The following is a 20,042-nucleotide window of genomic DNA, read 5'->3' as shown; positions in this document are numbered from 1 at the left end:
CACAGGCTAGGAAACCTTGGCGCTTGCACACTGCAAGCACAACATACAAAGACATGCATGCACAGACAGACGGTTTCTTGGCAACGCCTCATGAACTGGAAAAAACTGGTTTTGATTGTGAAAGTTACACAAGACTGCATCTTCATATGCCAAGGGGGAGAAGAAGTTCACAGTTTGCACTGTAATAAGCTGAAATCTGAACTCAACAGGAATTCAGCAGCACTACTGTCAAATGAAATAGTTAAAATCATATGGACTTTAGTTGTGGATTATTAATTTATGTTGAGGCCCCATTCATAATAATGCTAAGTAAAAGTAATTATGGGAAGTTTTACTTTCCTGGGTTACTGAGACAAACAAACATGTTTAAAGTTGTTCAGAAATATCTCCTTTGAGCACTTGATGCAATCGAGGCTGTTAACAAGTGGTTCAGATGCTCTTTAAACACTGTAACTGTTCATTTACTTTCCTAGTCAAGCGCTGTGCAGGTGTTGTTCACATAAAAGTAAAATACATGACTATCACAGGTTCATGTTGTTCAGTCATTGCTATTTCCCAGTGACAAGAACCAAGTTAAAATGCAACTGACATTACCACCCTGTCACTATGGCAACAGCCCAGGCGCTAAATGAATATAAAGACACATTTGTATGTTTCTTGTTTCCACTGAGTAAGATTACAGAAGTGGGGCATATAATATTTCTCCTCATAATTGACAAATTTTGACAAATTTATGCCATGCAACAATCACTTTAAGTTTAATTAGCATTTGTTGAACATGAAAACCACATTGATCAGATTGATTTTATTTATAAAGCCTCCTTACATATGAAGAATCCCAGATCCAATGAACTCTATGAAACAATCATTTGTTAAAAATTCATGGAAGAATTTTTAACAAACATAAAAACATAAAAAGCCATAAGGGTGTTCTACTTTATTCTGGGGAACAAATGATTTTGTCAGAAAAATTAAATCATAGAACAAGAGTAGCTGGTGTTTGACATGCTTCCAACTGTGACGTCTGCCTTCTGTGTATGCATGTCTGTGTCTGTGTCTGTGTCTGTGCCTGTGTGTGTGTGTGTGTGTGTGTGTGTGTGTGTGTGTGTGTGTGTGTGTGTGTGTCAACGATAGGGTTTTAAACCAGTGACCAGTGATCAGTAGAGTGAAGATATTTGCCCTGGTCATTATTTTAAAAACCTGCACAAGCAAACTGGGAAACATATACACTATGTACTGTTGGATGATTTCAACTCTGTGAATATCCATTCATTTTTCTATATAGGTCAATCTATTTTTCCCTTTCTGTATCCAAAATGTAAATTAGCACTAATGTTGTTCAGAGCTTTGGTGGCAGAAACCAGTGTTAATCCTGTTAATGCCGCAGTAATATCAGGTAATGGAAATGTGAGCAAACCTTTTTGTTTATGCATTTTTTTTTAAAGAATGGGAGTGGTGATTCTATATGAGATATTTTTGGTCCCACTCAGTAGTAAAATTAAAGTTCAATTCAATTTTATTTTATTTATAATAACAACAACAGTCGCCTCGAGGTGCTTAATATTGTAAGGTGAAGACCTTAATTGTTCTACAATAAACCTATAGGAAGGAGTAATATGTGTGCAATAAAATGTGCAGTAAAATCCAAACAAAGTACCAAAACACTGCACAACAAATCAATAAAATTATTTTATAAAAGGCAATGAAAAAAGTTAAACGCTGAGTTATTCAGAGTCAAACGCAGAGGAATAAAATTTAAAAAAAGAGTTTTAAAACAGGCAGTAATTGGGCCATCCTAACATGGGCAATGAGCTCATTCCACAAATTCGGGATAATACCTGAAAAAACTTGTTCATCCAGGTTTTAAGGACTCCTACAGATGGAGTCAGTGGTGCTGATGCATTAAAGGTCTTAAAACTGATCAAATATTCAAAAATGAACAGGAAGCCAGTGGAGGGACAATGGGATGTGTTTATGCTTGTGAGTACCAGTTAAGAGAAAAACTGCAGCATTTTGGATTGACCAAAGAAAACATTGCAACATAAAGTGCATTATAATAGTCCAATTGCATTGTTATCAGAGCATGAAGGAGATGCTCAAAAACTTAAAATAATAATGTGGATTTGGTTCTGGATATTGGACTAAAGTGATAAATGCTTTAATGAAAGAATCTATCTTATCTAGTTTAAAATTACAGTCTTGTTTCACACCAAGGTTTGTTACTGTGAGTTTAGCTGCAGAGGACCAAGTCCAAGAGAGGAGCAGCACAGGCACTGCTGGGTCAGAACATAATGACATCATAAAGCTTTCCATGTTTTCATCCATCTCCCCTAAACCATTACTGGAGTGTTTAAGGGAGACATTTCTTTTTATAGGCATGCGTGCCAGGCACATAGAAATGTGGAAGGCCATCTTTTAAAATTTAAAAAAAAAAAAATCAATGCCAGGCACTGAAGGTAAAGGGAAAAAAGGATTAGCCAGAGAACTGATCTTTGTGGGACTCCATATGACATAGATCACCAAGATGGTAAGAAGGTTCTATGTGTTAAAAGAACCTAAACCACTCTAAGGCTATACCTTTAAGGCCCACATAGTGTTTTAATGAACCATGAGTGTGGTCTATTGTGTCTAAAGCAGCAGAGCACAAGAAAGTCAAAGTCACTTAAAAAGTAGTAAAAGATCATTAAGAATTAATAAAAATACAGATTTTGTGCTTAAGACGACTTTAAAACCAGTTTGGGAAACATCCAGAAACACAATCTAATGTTTAAGAGTACAGTTTTCTCTTAAATATTTGAAAGAAAAGGGAGCTTCAAAATAGGTTTTTAAATCAGAGAATATACTGCTGGAGTTGTTTGAAATAAGTAGGCATGACATCAAGTGAGACTGCTGTTAATGGTTACCAAGAAGAGAACTCCAGCAGAACCAGCTATCCGTTGTGACTAGCAGGAACCAGCTATGTTAAAAATGAACTCTGCCAAAATTATTTCAAGACTACACCAATGACTCATCCAGGAGGTAACAAAAGAACCCAGAGAAACATCTAAAGAACTAGACGTCTCAGTTGGGTCATAATTTAACAATAAGAAACAGTTCAGTCATCAGCTTAAACCCTGAAGGGTTATGCAGACAATGATCCAAAGGTCACCAGAATGTCCACCTGTGAAGCGTAAGAAAACCCACCAAAAAACAAAACCAAACTGTTCTCCAGAACATCTGAATTATATTTACAGTTTTTGTGTGATTGTTTGTTTGTTTTGCCTAAACCTGCAGCATTTCTGCCCTGTCCTTAAACAAACTGAACTTACTTTGACAACAAATCTGTTGTGTAATCAGCTGTGCGGTGGTACTATTGAATACAGCAGCTAAGAAATCCAAAGCACAGCTACTAACACTGAATGTATCTAATGAAACTGTAAATATATGAAATGTTTTTGTTCTGAGCACCTAAAATACTACATAAGGCTGTGGTATGAATTCTGAAACAGAACAAGGACCTCTATGAATTCTGAAGTCAGTATACACCTACTCACAAAAAGATACATCCTCTGATTAAGGTAAATACCAACTGTCACATCCATGTTAGCATCAACAACAAAGTAAATGTTACTGTTAACTGCACCGCCTCCAAATATCATGTAAATTTGTATTTTAATCTCTGCATGCCGCCGCCACGGTGGTGGCGGCATGCCACCATATATATATATATATATATATATATATATATATATATATTTTTTTTTTTTTAAATTACAGACTACACAGTGGCTCATTCAGAGGAAGAAATGATGTTGACCTGCTGACTTTATAAACCATTACAAAATCATTACAATTATGTCGTACACTCACAGCTGATTGATAAACCAGCAACCATAAAACCAGACTATATATGACTGCAGAAACAAGCCATAATGCAATCACGCACATGCATTATTACACGCATTGCAATCTATTTTGTGATCTCATTTGAGAGGCAGCGAGCACCTAATGCAGTAACACTTTAGGCTGAAATGAAAGTGATCATCACCATCACCCTCTCCTCTTTGTGTTGTTCATTGAGCCCCTGAGACAATTAGTAAGGTAGCAAAGTTGTTGTTTTCCTGATGGAGCCAGAAACAGAGTTTTTACAGAGTTATGGCTTTCTTTGGAAAACTGTCAGGTTACAAAATCAATATATGAAAAACACAGGCTTTGACATTAAAATGTATTGACTCAAAGAACAGCTACAGCTTCAATCTCTGTTGGGATGCTGAATTGCTTAACTACCCAACAAAACTTTCACAAGCCAATCACAATCCCTTATCCTATTAAATAAAATCAAACTTGCAAAGATGGAACCTTATACCATTTTAAAATCTAAACACAAAGATTATCGCTGTCAACATGAATATCCTCCCCTGCCTTTCATACATCCTTGAATCCTATCGGTAGACATACAGTAAGCGATAATCAGTTTAGCAATTGGGACAAATGGATTATCTGGCAGGGAAAGAAACCTAGAATCCGTTTCAGCGTGTTGCAGCTGGGAAAAGAAAGAAGGGATGGCTCTACCATGCTGAAGAAGCTACTACCTTGCAGCACAATCAATTCCTCTACTTCATTGGTGCTGTGGAGATCAGGGAAATTATTTTACTGCTATTGTTAATAATCATCATCATCATTACGATTGCACTAATAATATAATCTACAGTGTTGATATTGCATTCAGATGTTTAAACTAGAGATGGCACGATACCACTTTTTTATGTCCGATACCGATATCATAAATTTGGATATCTGCCGATACCGATATGAATCCGATATAGTGTGTTTTAATCAACAAAACTGTTTTTTTTAAATATCTTGCTGCATTTTGTATAAGTTCATACTCAAGTTTAAAACAACAACTACACTAAAGCTATTCTGTTATACCTGTATGCAAAAAAACCCCAAAAATAAATAAATAAAAAATAGGGAACCACCCCTCACGCTCCACCTCATGATGCTTAATCGACGTAATCAACCTTAATTTGATGCAGTGTGAAAAAAAAATGCACAGAAATAAATTATTTTTCAATATATTAAAATATTAAATAGATTCAACATCTTTCTTCAACAAAATTGCAGACTGCACAGATGGTACCTTCCCAAAGGAAAAAGTACTATAGCTTACTAGGGTATATATATTAGACTTAATAGTTACTATATACAGTAATGGACTTCTATTCATTTTGCATTAAATTAAAACTTTGGGTGTCAGATAATTATTTATTAAAAGCTAGACATTTTAAATGAGAATAAGAAAGAAAAGTATGTCTTTGTGATCCCCTTTTCCCTGTTAATGCCCTATCGGCCCCCCTGGCTAAACTTTGCTAGATCCGCCCCTGCACAGTTACCAACGTCAGCTACGTAAAAAAAGATCCTGGTGTAGAAAGTAATATTAAATAAATTCTAACAACAGCTTATCAAGCTTAAATGTGCTGCTGTTGTTTATCCGCTGGTTTCCTCTTTCTGGTGCAAAGTGGGCCAAAAGCAAACAAGAGAGACGGACTCGCGACAGAAAAGCCGATCAGCTGATCATTAAGCAGTTTCATGATTGAAGTAGCAGCAAGAGAGGGAGGGGGAGAGAAGAGGCAGTCGCTCCATATATCCTTTGTTAAGCTTAACGCAGGAATGCTTTACAAACATTCAGAGATGGACTGACACACTTGCTTTACTTCTCTCGGGATAACTTTGTCGGAGATGAAATGCCGGGTTGCTAGCGAAGCTCCAAATGCTATCCAGACCACCAACAGGTCCTGCATGCCACAGCCGCTCTATCACGTGATGCATACTGCTCCGACGTGCTAATGTTCTGAGGTGAGTTAGGGCGTGTTGCAAGTTTTGTGAGGTGCTTTCGTGATATTTAATGGATCGGATTACATTTTTTAATTTTTCTCCGATATCCGATCCAGTAATTTAGGTCAGTATCGGACCGATACCGATACGTAATATCGGATTGGTCCATCTCTAGTTTAAACATATTGGCACCCAATTAGCCTTTATTACAGGTGCAGTTATAACCACTTTAAACTGTTGAGTTGAATCTATAAGCTTAAATGCTTTTGAATGCTTGTTATAATCTTAAGTGTGTATGTGCTGATTTTGTTGATTCTGACTACACTCTGTGCAAAAGTCAGGCTGACAGGAAATTGCAGGTTTGCAGAGCGTGCTTTTACAGAAGTGCAACGGGTGAGATGACAGAGCATTTATGGACGACACACACACACACACTCAGTTAGAGAGAATCATTTATAGGTCATTGTTATTGTGGTTTTGAGAGGTTAATCATGTTGACTTGTAACTGCGGGTTGGAGAAGCGGTAGTCAAAAGGTTGACAGGAAACATCTGCCATGAAGATAGAGACAATGTTCCTTTTCAAACTGTGTTAAAAGTCATTGTGGTTTTGAATTGACGTATGCATATATCGTATCTGATGACGCATGAGGGGGCGTCATTAAATTCAAGCCCTGATGGTATAAAATATATGCTTATGCTTTGATTAGTCGGAGATCAGCGCTGTCTGCAAACGGAGCTGGTCCCCCCCCCCCCCACGACGCGTGTATTTCATTAAAATCAATTGTTTGACCAAGTTCTGGACCATGGTTGTTTGTACTCTCCTTCCTCAATATTTGAACCTTAACAGTGCAATAAAGACTACAAAGTTTAATGGAAGGAAACTACTAACTGAAACTTGAATCCTTACTTAGGACCTGTATTTCATTCACACAAAAGGGTAAATTTCATAGCCTTTTCTTTTTACAGGATGCAGTTTGGAGCAAAACTATTTTTTAAAATATCTTTAATTGCAGAACTATTACGTCCAGAATCATACTCCTGTAAATTTAACAACATCAGAATGAGAGTTCCAAAAAATTAAAAAACCTTGCTTTGAATAAAACTTTAACTAAAGGGATATGTAAACTATACAATACGCTCTCCTTTGCTAACAATGACAATACTTCATTTGTCAAAGAGAAATGGGAGTCTGAGGTGGGGGTTAGACGATCAGAGCAAGCCTGGGGTAGTATTGGCAAATGCCAATGGTCTTCAACTAACAGCTGACTTGGAGAGAGCATTGTTGGACGACCGTGATGACACATTTCAAAACCCTACATCAAGACAAATATAAGAACCCAAATGTTCAATGTCGGAGACACTGCAGTTTTTATAAGGCTGGAAGATAAGTTGTCTTTTTACTCATTCACAGGTGGAAAACCTTTCTGGGTTATGTCAGATTCAGACACTTCAAGTGTCAAATCTGAAACTGTGACTTCACATATAAAATAATGACTTTTCTTGGTCGTATTTGCCAATCCAACAGATAACAGTATCATGTCTTTGACAGTGATCTTTGTCCCTGCAGTGTCACCCTCTGAGCTAGAAACAACCTGGAAACTGGAAACACATAAACACATTGTGGTAGAACTTTGTATAATAATGTGCGGTGGAAACTTTTTGTACCATTTCTGACTGACGCTGTTCTTAAATAAAGAATTTCAAACAAACAAACAAATAAAGTAAAATGTTAAAATGGACCCTCAAACAGGCAGGCAGTGCTCTCGCATCCATGTTCCAGTTAAAACCTGTGCAGCAGCATTTTGCAAAAGCTGAAGACGAAACAGAAAGAAGTGACTAACCACAACATGCAACAGACGATACTAAGTATCATCTGCATAACACCGGAAAGCAATTTTGTGCTTTCTTAGAATGGAACAGAGGAGCAGCAGATACTTCTTATTCCTATGGAAGTAAGGATGAACTTAGTTTTTAACACACCACTTCAGCATTGATTACGTTTCCTAAATAAGTAATGGGATTTTGATTTATGTTTTGTTATTCATATATATATATATATATATATATATATATAAAAACAATGATACAACCAATATATGTATATCGTTCAGGTTTACTGTTTCTATATACCCAAATTTAAGACCAGATTACATTTTAATATGTCCCGATTCATAAAAGTGATTTACCTGCTTTTATTTTATTGACAGAATGCACATCAGATTTTTGAGCAATCCCAATTTAAAGAAATTATTAAGGAAAAACATCAGAGGAACTTTTTTTTTTCAGCTACTCGTTCGTACATAAAATGTTACACAGACATAACGCGATTATGTTTTCTCTGTTTATCATTGTGATACAAACCTGGGCCAATAATCTATAAAATAAAACATTTAAACTCCTTACTTCAGTTATACAGCAAGTATTTATCTAAGAACAACCAGAACAAAATAAATTTGTTAATATAGTGTCTCGTGTCGGTAATGATAGCGAGTAACACCTTATTTTATATATCGTTATTCTGATAACCTTTAAATTCGTTCATGTCGCAGTACATGTTTGATGCTTTTAGGAGTCGCTGTGAAGAGTCCTGATTTGAATACATGTAAACAAGGTATTGATTACACGGCCGCCCTTTGCTGCAGACTGGAGTTGCCATAAACCAGGACAATAAAGACAGTATGTGTGTGCTATTGGCATTCCGCTCTTCTGAAAAATCTGGATCCCACTGGTTCTGGCTGGTTCACACAGAGATTAGAGGTTCATGAATCGTAATAGGCTGGCCAATCCAAACTAGTAATATGTTAAAATGAGACAGACGTTTCATTAAAAGCTATCCAGTCGAGGCTGCTGCGGGCTGCTGCAGATCCCAGTGCACTGACGTTTAACAGACCTGACAGAATCACGATGTGCCAGTTCCACAGCGATTGTGATCTCATCTAAGCTACCCATGTGAAAATGATAAAGGCTTTGAGAACACTTACTGATGATCCAGTGACAACAGCAAGATCCACACGCAAAACTGCCGGCACCACTGCTGTTGCAAAGAAGCAGTCTCCTCGATTTCTGCAAAGCCAGAGACTCCGCCCACCCTGACAACATCATCCACCAGGAGCGAGGGCTGCTCCGTACAAGAGGAGGGGCTTATTGTCAGTCCGAGAGAGAGAGAGACCTTGTTTTTTCAATCTAAAGGTACGCTGAGGTGTGTGTTACAAGACGATTATACATTTCGTTGAAATGTAAAATCCCAACAGGATAATTAATTATTGTTTTCAGTGAGAAAAAAAAAAAAGCTTTCTGAGATCGATGAGATTGGCTGCTATTTAACAGCCAATCAAAAGAGTCTCTGCTGGCACGAGAGTGGAAAAAGGCGTGGAAACGGAAGGACACTGGCATTAATTTATTAATCATCACTGTGTCTTTTTATTGTCTTGTTACGGCAACAATTGGGTGTTGTGTGACTAGGAGAATGAAGTATGTAGCCTAAAGCGCTTTGAGTGCTTCTTCTGGCGTACTGCAGCATAAATAAATAGTGTAAATAAAAGTATATAATTGAGCAAAAAAGCTTGACGTTTTTTGAAGAGCTGAGTTTTGACAAGTTTCTTTAAAAAGTCTTCCTTCCTTTTGAGTTTTGTCACTTCTGTTGTGATTTTGTTCAGCCGTGTTTTGCTTTTCCCAGCTGTCTCCACTTCCCTAATCACCCTTTTGTGTACCGGTGTATATATAGTCGCTGTCTCTTTTTGTCCCCTGTCAGAGTATCAGTTCTGACAGAGAACAACAACAACAGTCCTCCACGCACTTTATATTGTGTGGTAAAGACCTTACAGTTATACCAAGGAAACCCCAATAATCAGATGGCCCCAAATGAGCAAGCACTTGGTGACAGTGGGAAGGAAAAACTACAGGAAGAAATCTTCAGCAGAACCAGGCTCAGGGAGGGGCAGCTGTCTGCTGGGGGTGAGGAGAGGGAGATGGGAGAAAAAGAAACAATTTGGAAGACATTAATAATAACCAATTATTCAATTCAGAGTGGTATATAAAAACAGAAAACTTTTTTTTTAAAAGCTGACCCTTTGGAGGAGCTCATCTCGGTGTGGTTCCAGTTTAACTCAGGAGCAGTCTGTTTATGGGGTGAATGTGATCTGACTTCAGTTTGAACCAACCAACATTGCAAGTCTGAGCTAACAAAAAAAAAAAAAACTTGTGGCAATGTACTATAGATATGAAAAGGTCTGTATGGGCTAGCACTTAGCCGTAAAATGAATGGAAATTCTCCATGTTCTCCAGTAATCCAGAACACAGAACCGTATTCCTGACAGAAGCAAAAGCGAAAGAGTAGGTTTACAAATTGTTAGTGAGACTTGGTTTGATGTATTGTTGCCCCTGGCCCAATGCACTTTTGCCCAATGAGTGGACTGAACATTCTCATGTGGTTAGTAGTGACACATTGTGGTTGGCTTACAGTTCACCTGGATTCTCTGTCCGAAAAGAAACCAAATCACAGGAAAAAAGCTGCCAGGCAGCAGACCACAGAGAACATTCATGGATGTAATGAAGGATGACATGTAGATTGTTGTTGTAACAGAGTAGGAAGATGGAGGCAGATGATCTGCTTTGGCAACCTCTAAAGGTAGCACCTGAAAGAACGTCTGCCCATCTTTATGTCTGAGAAACTCGGCCTCTCTAAGATTTTTTTCCATAATACCCAGTCATGTTACTGACATGCTGCCAGTTACCTGAATTAGTTCCAAAATTATCCTCCAACTGTTTTTAGCATCACTTAGGCCTAGACTAGGCTGTATACAACTGGCTGTAAAATCAAGTAGCCATTCCTGTTATTATTTGAAATCTGCAGTCTGAGGTGCGTAGCTGTCACATTGCAATGTAAGTTCTTTTCACCCAGCAGAGTACGCTGGGTGATTTAAAAAAAAAAAAAGAGCTACACAAATCTTCACAGACCCTCACACTCACTGATAATTTATGTCACCCAGACCTGAGCGGATTTTCTGGTGCAGAACATATAATCCCAGTTTTTATTTGCTTTTCCAGACTTTTGTACCCTTGTCTCATCACTTGGAGCGATGATAAATCAGTCCAAAGTATTTCTGAGCGATCACTTACAAAGAATTTGAAGATGGAAAAGAAAAAAAAAAGAATTTGAAGATGGGTGTGGAGTAGTACAGTTAGCTCTAGAAGGACTCTTGTAGAGCTCCAGCGAGCCATAGATGTTTTACTTTACCTCTTATTAATTTCATTCTCTTTCTTCTTTTCATTGACTTTAACTTATTACTCTGTCTGTGACACAGTTAAGACTCGGGTTGAATTACAAATGATCAAGAATCATTAACATGACTACTGCGTTTAATGATCAACTCCCAACTGAACAAAGAAAGACTAAAAATCAGACACAGTTAATCAGAAATTACCCGAACCCTGGACATGTGGTGACAGAAGTTACAACGAAAGAATTTCTGTGCTCAAAAACACCAACAAGAACAAACGAAAAAGATTCCAAACACATCAAACATCTAGACGGTGATGTAATCACATCAAGTTTTCAAGACTTTTTTCAATATAGAAACTTATTTTTGCATTAGAATTGTAACAAAAAACCCAAAACAAAAACAATAAAATTAATCTTCATTTCATTTAAATGCAAAGCAGCAGAACAATAATTATCTAAAGTATAAGTGCAATTAGTTTTTAATCTTCATTCCAACCATTCTTTACTCTTTACAGTAAACCTTCCACCAGCACCGGGCTCAAAGCAACTAAGAAAACATCCAGCTAAATTTAGGGGTTTGACTTTTGTTCTTGCAGAGGCAAAACCACCATGTCATGTTTGCCAGTGATTTATGTCGTTTTATATTGGTAGGGTTGAAGATAAGTGTTGTGACATTAGCTAAATTTCTGTTTCAATAAAGCATCAATAGTGCATCTACCATAAACCTTAGTAAATTATTTTTGTACAATTCATTTAAAAATGTGTCCCCAAAGTAATAGCTGGAAAAATAACCATTTCCTCTCCTGTCACCTAATTTTAATAATAAAATAATAAAACACAAAACCTCTTCATAAATTATTATTTGATGCGCTACTTTAGAGTCAAGGAAAACAATCCATTTTGTAAGTAGTAGAAAATGCATACAGTATGTTCAAGTAGCCCGTAAGTAAGAGTAAGACATAAGATACAGGCAACCAGTGAAACTGAAAAAACAAAGCACCCTAACCCCGATTGTCCCTCTGATATAGTACTTACATTTTAAGGATAATATTTTGGAGAGAAGAGTATTCTCCCTCATACAGTGAATACCTGAGGCAAAGCTTCTCTGTGGCAGAAGCCCACTTTTTGCTCAGGTTCCATTATTGTGTAAAAAGTAGTTTTCTAGTGTAGTGTTTACACTTTTGCTTGACAAGTGAAAGTTTGCTGGTTCAATTCCAGCTGGACACACATATACCCTTTGAGACTGAGTCAGGAAAGGCATCTGGCATACATCGCTCTGTAGCAACCCCTTGTGGTAAGAGATGAGTCAAAAGTACATTTTGTGAATAAAAACGGGAACATCTCACATGTCCCATAATCAGATTCTGCTTCACACAGCTCTGGCTAATGTACACTATGTTTGTTAATAGGGTAAATGTTTCTATAGAAAAGATTGTTTATTGTTGTAAAATTCAACTTGACTCTTACTGTATGTTAATGCGCACATGAATGTTTGAAGGCAATATATCAGTTGGTATTTTACATATGCATATCATGCATATCATTTGCTTCAACCATTCACAGTAAGGGGGTCAAAACTAACTTTAAGCTGCTTGATTTCCAGAGTTCTAAGAAATATTTTGTTTAAAATCTGAAACGAAATCTATAATATGGCTGCTCCTCTGCTCTGTAATCCAACACCAGATGAATCAGCTGACAGAAACTCCAGCCCGTCCCCCGTTTGATAGAAAAATCTACACTAAAACGTTATAATCAACTGACAGGTAGCACCGATGACTGCCTCAGCTGATCATAATTCAATGCACCTACATCTGATGGAAAACACTCAACAGTCATTTTGAATTTGATGACAGCAACATAACTTGGAATTTGGCACAGGTTCATACTGAGTAGCATCCCAGCTTCTTTTAACAAAATCTGTAAATGTCTGGGAAACGAGGAGGCTTGACCTTTGGGAGACGAGAGCTGCCCTATTCTTGTCTGAAAGAAGAGTATCTGCTCAACAGTCCTGGGGTTGTCTTTGCTGTATTTTCTGTTTGTTCTGAACTGTTTGGAATGCTAGCCACAGAGATATTCTCAAATTGCTCCATAATTTTAGAGTAAAGCTGTTTTTTGCAGATTGGTGAACCTCTGTCCATGTTTACTTCAGAGAAACTTTGTCAATCTAAGAAGCTCTTTTCATACCCAGTCATGCTACTGAATTGTTGTCAGTTAATTACTGCAGTTGCAAGTTATCCTGCTTTGTGTCACTTTTCCAGACTTTTGTTGCCCTATCTCAGCTTGAGACACGTTGCTGCCATTACATTTAAAATGAGCTAGCATTTTTCTTGAAATGATATATTCTCAGTTCAAACATTTGACATGTTTTCTGTGTTCTGAGTTTGAGATTTGCAAATCATTGCATTCTGTTTTTATTTACATTTTACACAGTAACTTTTTTTAAAGCATCTTTTAGGCTGGTTGCTCTAAGATGGTTAGAAAACCTGCAGAAACAGTCATCCTATCTTGTGCTCCCTTCTGCCTCTTGGCCTTCAGGGTGCATCTCTTCTGAGGCTTCCAAGTCATCGATCTCAGAAGACGACTTCAGGTTTTTCTCTGGTACCAAATCGCCTGAGGTGTGATGTGGCATCTCTGGTGTAGGTGGAGAGATCGGAGGGTTGATGCTGCTGCCGATCCCAGTAGGATTTTCCTCCTGGAATGTTGCCTCAGCCTGTGTGCAGCTGGTTTCAGTCGAATCTGTGCTCGCGCCTGCACGTCGAAATAACTTCTGACCTGTGGCACAAGGCAAGTGTGATGTACAACACAAATCAGTACCTGCTGATTTCATGAAAACACTAAACTGGTCAAGATATAAACCTGTAAGCTCTCTAACGATGAAAAGTAGATCTTTCAAAGAGAAGAAGCTATTCTTTAAGAGAGAAATGGACTAAATATGCTGAGACCAAATGCAAAGTACTAATGGGCTCCATGAAATCATGGTCATGTGGATTTACTTTTCGAGGTGAAACTTTCAAAAACTACTGAAAGCATTCAGTGACAAAAATATAAACCAAAATAATAGAAACAACAAAGATTACCATGACATGCAAACTTGTGGGTTTGCTCATCAAAATGCTCTCAGAATGAAAAAGTCATCTTGTATCTATTTTTATCCAGACGGTGCTGTGAAGCTTTCAGCGCCTCTGCTAGATTTCGATTGCTTCCTCAAAGTCCTTTTTCCGGCTCTTGTACTTGTGCCTCTGCTATGCTTTCTGGATGTTCTCCACTGTGTCCAAATGGTGACATAGGAGACATGAATTTGTATATCATGTTGGACAAAGCTTGTGATGGTATGGCTGTTTAATGCACTAAGCTGGTGTACAATGCCATGAAGAGGGTAAAACATCCTCTTCTTTTTGCCGCTTGAAAGTATGTAAAGTGTTCTCCCTCAGACAGACCAGCATGTTTATAGACCTCTCTATTTACAGTCTGACACTGAGATGATTTCATGGGAAAACAACCCTGTGAATGTCACATATAACTAAAAAAAAAAGGTTTTCTCCTTGTCCTGACAGTTCAATTCAATTCAATTCAATTTTACTTATATAGCGCCAAATCACAACAAAAGTCGCCTCAAGGTGCTTCATAGATACAGAGAAAAACCCAACTATCATATGACCCCCTATGAGCAAGCACTTTGACGACAGTGGGAAGGAAAAACTCCCTTTTAACAGGAAGAAACCTCAGTCAGAACCAGGCTCAGGGAGGGGCGGCCATCTGCTGCGACCGGTTGGGGTGAGAGAAGGAAGACAGGATAAAAGACATGCTGTAAGTGCAGACTGAAACCCAGCTCTGTATGTTTACTCTCTATGCAAGTGGTCAGAAACGGGTTTCCAGGAATCTGAAAATTGCACCTGACCTGGAAGTAATCCAGATGCATATGCACACAACCTTGAAATAGAGACGGTCCATATTTAAGTTTTAATAGGCAATGTCTCTAAACTTTGTTACACCTTGTATTGGCAAGAAGACCAATAACATACTGAATCTGTAAAGTAGCTTTGTATGATTGAAAAGAATCATTTTTATTTTACACTGCTAGCTCCACACAGAGGACAAAGCAAGGCCTGGTTTTAGCACCTTCTTCGTTTAAGTGAACTTTCTTCTAAATTACTGCCTCTGCAAGCAGACTCGAACATCACAGGGGTGAGGCTCCTGGATCTGAAACGGCCAAATAAAGGTCCCTCTCTTTTTGACTCCGCTAGCTTTGAGAGTGGAAAAAACATAAATAAACTTGGCACCTAGAGCAGTCTGAAGCTGAACTTTAGTCACACAGTGACGATTTATGCATAGTCAAATAAGGACAAGCAGAACAGGTTACCTTAAACTTGAGCAAGAAAGCTGACAACAGGAAATGATAAGTTAATTATTATGTGGTGGTTAGTGTAGACATATTGCACAAAGTGCTTTTATTGGCGATCTGCTATTACCAGAGCGAGTGTGAGTGAAAGGCAGGAACTATCTTACCTGGCAGTTTCTTTGATGAAGAAATGGGAGTGTCCTGCAGGGATGGCCTGTCAGCTTGGGCTTTGGTGGAGTAAGTCACTTCTGTGGAATCCAGAGAACCTAAAAACACCCAAGTCATTAACCAACTCATGCTCTGTATGTTACACATACTGTAGATTTGCTATATTTAAACTCAATTAGTTTTTATATGTAATCAGTGACTCAAATACTTGAAGGACCTGGAACAGGAATAACTGTTGACAGAATACGTCGACTAAAACAGCAAGTCAAAGAAATGTGGTGGGTGTTAGCAAATTAAATTCAAGCTGTAAAGTTTTTAAAAGAGAAAATGTAACTCTCTCAAAAGCTCTTCTTCTAAATTCAGTCTGAAACTAAGAAACATTCAATGAAGAACCTGAGAACAAAGTATTCCACTTTACCTACATAAACATGTGGTTGAAACAAGAATAGCTTTGTGGGTTACACAGAATGAGTCTGTCCTAACAGAGAAATGGACTACCTGCTGCAAGACTGAATGTCCGTCCCTTTATGGAGCTTTGGATCGGAGAGAACCAGTTTAACACAGAGCCAACCACAGGAAGCTGTCTCAGCATTCCCTAGAATACACAGCAGGAGTTACAATTCATCATTTCAACACACAACTCAGTCTAGGCACACTCCCATTTATTCATCTGTACTGGAACACACAGTGAAGCAGCGAGCAAATCTTTCAAAAGTGTATACAAGCACCAGAACTTGTGCTTTTCTCTCTGAAGCTATTAATCTGAAGACAAAAAGAAAGTTGCTACTTCCAACACAGAGAACATTTAATTCCAACCGTTGGATAGAGACTGAATGGAGTTCAGAGCTGATTGTCTTGATTTCTGTTTTTTTTTTTCCTTTGGGAGGCTCTTGAGAAGTTTTTAAGTAATACTTTTTTTGTTTTAAATAGTAAAACTGCAAAAAAAAACTTCTCAACATCACAGGTACAAATTTTAGTGACCATTAAGTTATGTATGGGCAACAAGGATTGAACTTGACTTGTGAAACAAATGCAAATGGAAAATTCAACATTGCTTTCACATTTCTTTAACTGCGTCCATTCCCATGAGTTTAATAGGAATAGTGATTGGGCTTTGTCTCTGTGTACCTGCAAGTTGATGCATCTTTCCAAATCTCAGCGGAGACTTGATATCGGCCACACAGTGTAAAGGAATCCATCACATAGAAACTTGTGGTTTTATTTTAAATTGGTTTCCCAGTGAAATAAATTGTACTGATTATTCTGAGGTTCCTGACAAACTTAAAATTGAGATCTTTTTGCCTTATTGGAACAACTGAACAAACACTATTTGTTCCCATCTTTGCAGTTTGGAGGAAAGTGGAATTTACATTTTGATATATAGGTGTTATCACAGTTGATGGATTACCCTTTTACCCCCTTGGTGATGTGGACATTCATGGGAAATGCCTAGAGTAGTAACATGCCCTACACCCATCTTGGTTGAAACAAAAGGCACTGCTTCTACAATGACTTCACTATACCCCTGTTTTCAGATTAATGTAAGCAGTTACACTAACACAGACCGAGAACAGGAGGAGACAAAAAACATCTCTATGTTTGAAGCTTATCATTCATTTCAGACCCTGAAAGTCAGCTTACGCTGGGCTCACCAGTTTTGGTACTTGTATCCACTTGTGAATGATTTAACCTATGATCTTAAGTTACCTACTCCACTACAAACATGCACGCGCACACACGCACACACCCACCTCCTCCACGAGTTTCTCCTCATTAGCCTTTTGCAGCTGCAGCTCTGCCTCCAGGATGCCTTTCCTCACCACCTCTGTCATGTTCTGCAGCAACTAAGCAGAAAAGAATCACTGCTTTATAAACGTAAATGTCATTAATGAAGAATAAGCCAAACCTGGAGTTCAACTCGTACCAGACATTTTGACATGTTTTTATAAAAGTATTAGCAATAAATAACCATTCATAAATTCCAGATGACAGTTTCCCTAGGCAACAATCTTATTAACTTTGAATGTAGCTATAACTTAAGTAAATTACTTTTTGAATGCTTGGATATTTATATCACCTAGGGCTGTTCGATGTAACGATATATATCGGATGACGATATAAAAACGTCTATCGTTTCATTTTACGCTATTGTTTGTTTCGTGGTGTCGCAAAATAAACTGTTTACGGCAATATTTTTTTTCATCGTTTTGATGGTCACTGTAGTGGCTATATTAATTTCTTAAAGTTCTCTCTTTCTCTTATATTTAATATAACCACACTACAGACGGACAAGAGCTTGTTTTTATGGGTTGTCGTTAGCAACAACGACGTTAACACCACCGCATGTCCGCTTGTTTATTTTCCACATAAACCTTTCAGAATAAAGCTCAAGATCCTGTTGAGAATCTTCAAAATAAACGGAATCACGTGAAAAAGTATGCAGAGTATTGACGGATGAGAAGCAAAAAAAAAAAGAAAAAAAAAAAAAAGAGTCGTGAGGTGCTAAAAAATAAACCTTAGACTCAAACGTTAGAACAGGCTGTGTAATAAATACTAAGTGTAATAAGCGGCCGTTACAACTTATGTCTAACAATGTATAGTTTCATGCATCGGTTAAAACATTCGACTCCAGGTACACGATGCCCAGCTGGAAACACTTCACCTACCTTAGATTCACAGAATTTACAGAAAATATTACATTTTTTGTGATTTATATTGTTATCGGGACGATAGATGTTTTATATCGGGATATGAGATTTTGGTCATATCGCACAGCCCTAATATCACATCAGCCTAAACTGTCTAGGATAAGGTTGAGCGATATGTACAATTTTTCCAACTGACATTCATCAGTCCAATAAATGATAGGGTCATGCAGGTGACTTTCTGATGGGCGGAGCAATGTAATCATGCACAGACTGATTTGCGTGTTTAGAACACAGAACAAGTCCAAACATAGAGAAACTAGCTGCCAAAAAATACAAAGCACCAATTTGGGATTTCCTTGGCTTTAAACCAGATGAAAGAGGTAAACCCAAGGATGTAAGGCGTGTGCCACTTTGGTACAGTTGGATATAAAATTTGACAACGAAAAAAGCCTGCACCTGCTGCATTATATGCACTATTAATATCGATAAAGGGAGATGAAAAATACTGATGAAGAATAGAGATGGAGTGTTGTCAGAACACTGGTTAAGTTTATTAAATTCACTCAGTTAAGTGATTTCTCATATATGCTAATCTGTGCAGATGGTAAGAGCACACAAGCTAGTTTACCCTCAAAGACCAGAGGTCTATTCACACATGCATGTGCAAAGCCCCAGAAAAAAGCTGCTGGCTTCTCAGCTTGCCCGGCTGAAATCATTGTTAACAGGAGACAGACAAAAGAAGTGCAGCTTTCAGTGACAACAGCCAAGAAGATGGCAGTAATGTAAAGGATGGATGCAAACGGGCGAGGGTTTCATGAAACCGCTTTCTCAGATCAAAAGCAAGAGATCACTTTATTTCAGTGAATTTGTCACTTTTTAGATTTGTCACTTCATTAAGTCAAGTATCATTAGCCAAATGCTCCTTCAGTTCCCAAAAGCAAACAAGTAGAGAGTTACAACAGAGATAAAAATGGTTCAGATTTTTTCAAATCTATTAAAATCAGTGAACAAAAAGTAATGCAAATAAAAAGATATAACACTGCTATAACTTCAGATATAAAATAAGGCAGAAATATCAGAGATGTTTAGATGGTTAGTCAGTTTGTGTTAGTTGACAAACAATAGTGTGCTACCTTATAGCTAGCTGCAGATCTATGGTTAAGCTAATGTAAACAGATTGGCAGCTTTGCCAACAATACAGCAACAACTGAATCAGAACTGGGAACAAGTTATTAACTGCAAACGCCATCTAAAGATTTTCAAATATTCTGCAAACTGAAAGCAGGACTTACCTTCCCGCTCTCCTCTATGTCCCTGCCCAGGGCAGCTATTGTATCCACCAGGTCTGAAACATCAACATCATCTGTCACCATTCCCACAAAAATGCAGCCCTGCTCTGTCACGAACTCAGGGCCTGAGAAATGAAACAAACAGAAACAGAGGAAAGAACAACAGAAATGGTTAAAACAGTGTTTTGTTTCTTTTTCCAAAAGCCTCTCAGATAAGTAGAGGTACCCACCAGTGGAAAACAGGATGTCAGTGTCAAGGTCTTGCAGTTTCTTGAGTAGCTCAGTGTTAATTTTCTCCTGCTCCTGCTTCTTCCTGTCCTCATCCATTCCATTAGCCTGCATCTCATACCTGAACATCACAGCATCAATCACATCCACAAGTGTGAAAACTACTGAAAACAAACAGATTTCTGTCTTTTTGTCTTTAGCAGTATTCTCAAATTGTCACAAGCAATTTGAGAATACTGCTAAAGACCAAAAGACAGAAATTAAATATGCAACATTGATAGTTTCTCTTAGAGTGATGATAATTTAACTAATTAAACAGATAAAGGCTTTAG

General features: G+C 37.9%; 2 protein-coding genes across 2 annotated transcripts in view; both read right to left on the bottom strand.

Moving 5' to 3' along the window:
* The window catches only part of abat (4-aminobutyrate aminotransferase), a 35,811-nt gene extending 26,928 nt beyond the window's left edge, over positions 1–8,883 (bottom strand). Inside the window, exon 1 of the mRNA XM_085351348.1 lies at positions 8,799–8,883. The gene's annotated coding sequence lies outside the window, so the exon portion shown is untranslated. The remainder of the gene's footprint in view (positions 1–8,798) is intronic.
* Positions 8,884–11,483: 2,600 nt separating this feature from the next.
* The window catches only part of pdxdc1 (pyridoxal-dependent decarboxylase domain containing 1), a 34,910-nt gene continuing 26,351 nt past the window's right edge, over positions 11,484–20,042 (bottom strand). Inside the window, exons 19-24 of the mRNA XM_085351347.1 lie at positions 19,713–19,831; positions 19,486–19,607; positions 17,297–17,389; positions 16,044–16,140; positions 15,545–15,643; positions 11,484–13,810 (exon numbers count right to left, since the gene is read on the bottom strand). Coding sequence (XP_085207473.1) covers positions 13,539–13,810; positions 15,545–15,643; positions 16,044–16,140; positions 17,297–17,389; positions 19,486–19,607; positions 19,713–19,831 — 802 coding nt within the window. The 3' untranslated portion in view covers positions 11,484–13,538. The remainder of the gene's footprint in view (positions 13,811–15,544; positions 15,644–16,043; positions 16,141–17,296; positions 17,390–19,485; positions 19,608–19,712; positions 19,832–20,042) is intronic.

This window comes from Diplotaxodon limnothrissa, linkage group LG4 (genome assembly GCF_057381915.1).
Source record: "Diplotaxodon limnothrissa isolate DT_005_m linkage group LG4, D_limnothrissa_male_GT1.1, whole genome shotgun sequence".
Taxonomy (NCBI): domain Eukaryota; kingdom Metazoa; phylum Chordata; class Actinopteri; order Cichliformes; family Cichlidae; genus Diplotaxodon; species Diplotaxodon limnothrissa.
The sequence above is the reverse complement of the archived record's forward strand: the minus strand, read 5'-3'. Positions and strand labels throughout refer to the sequence as shown.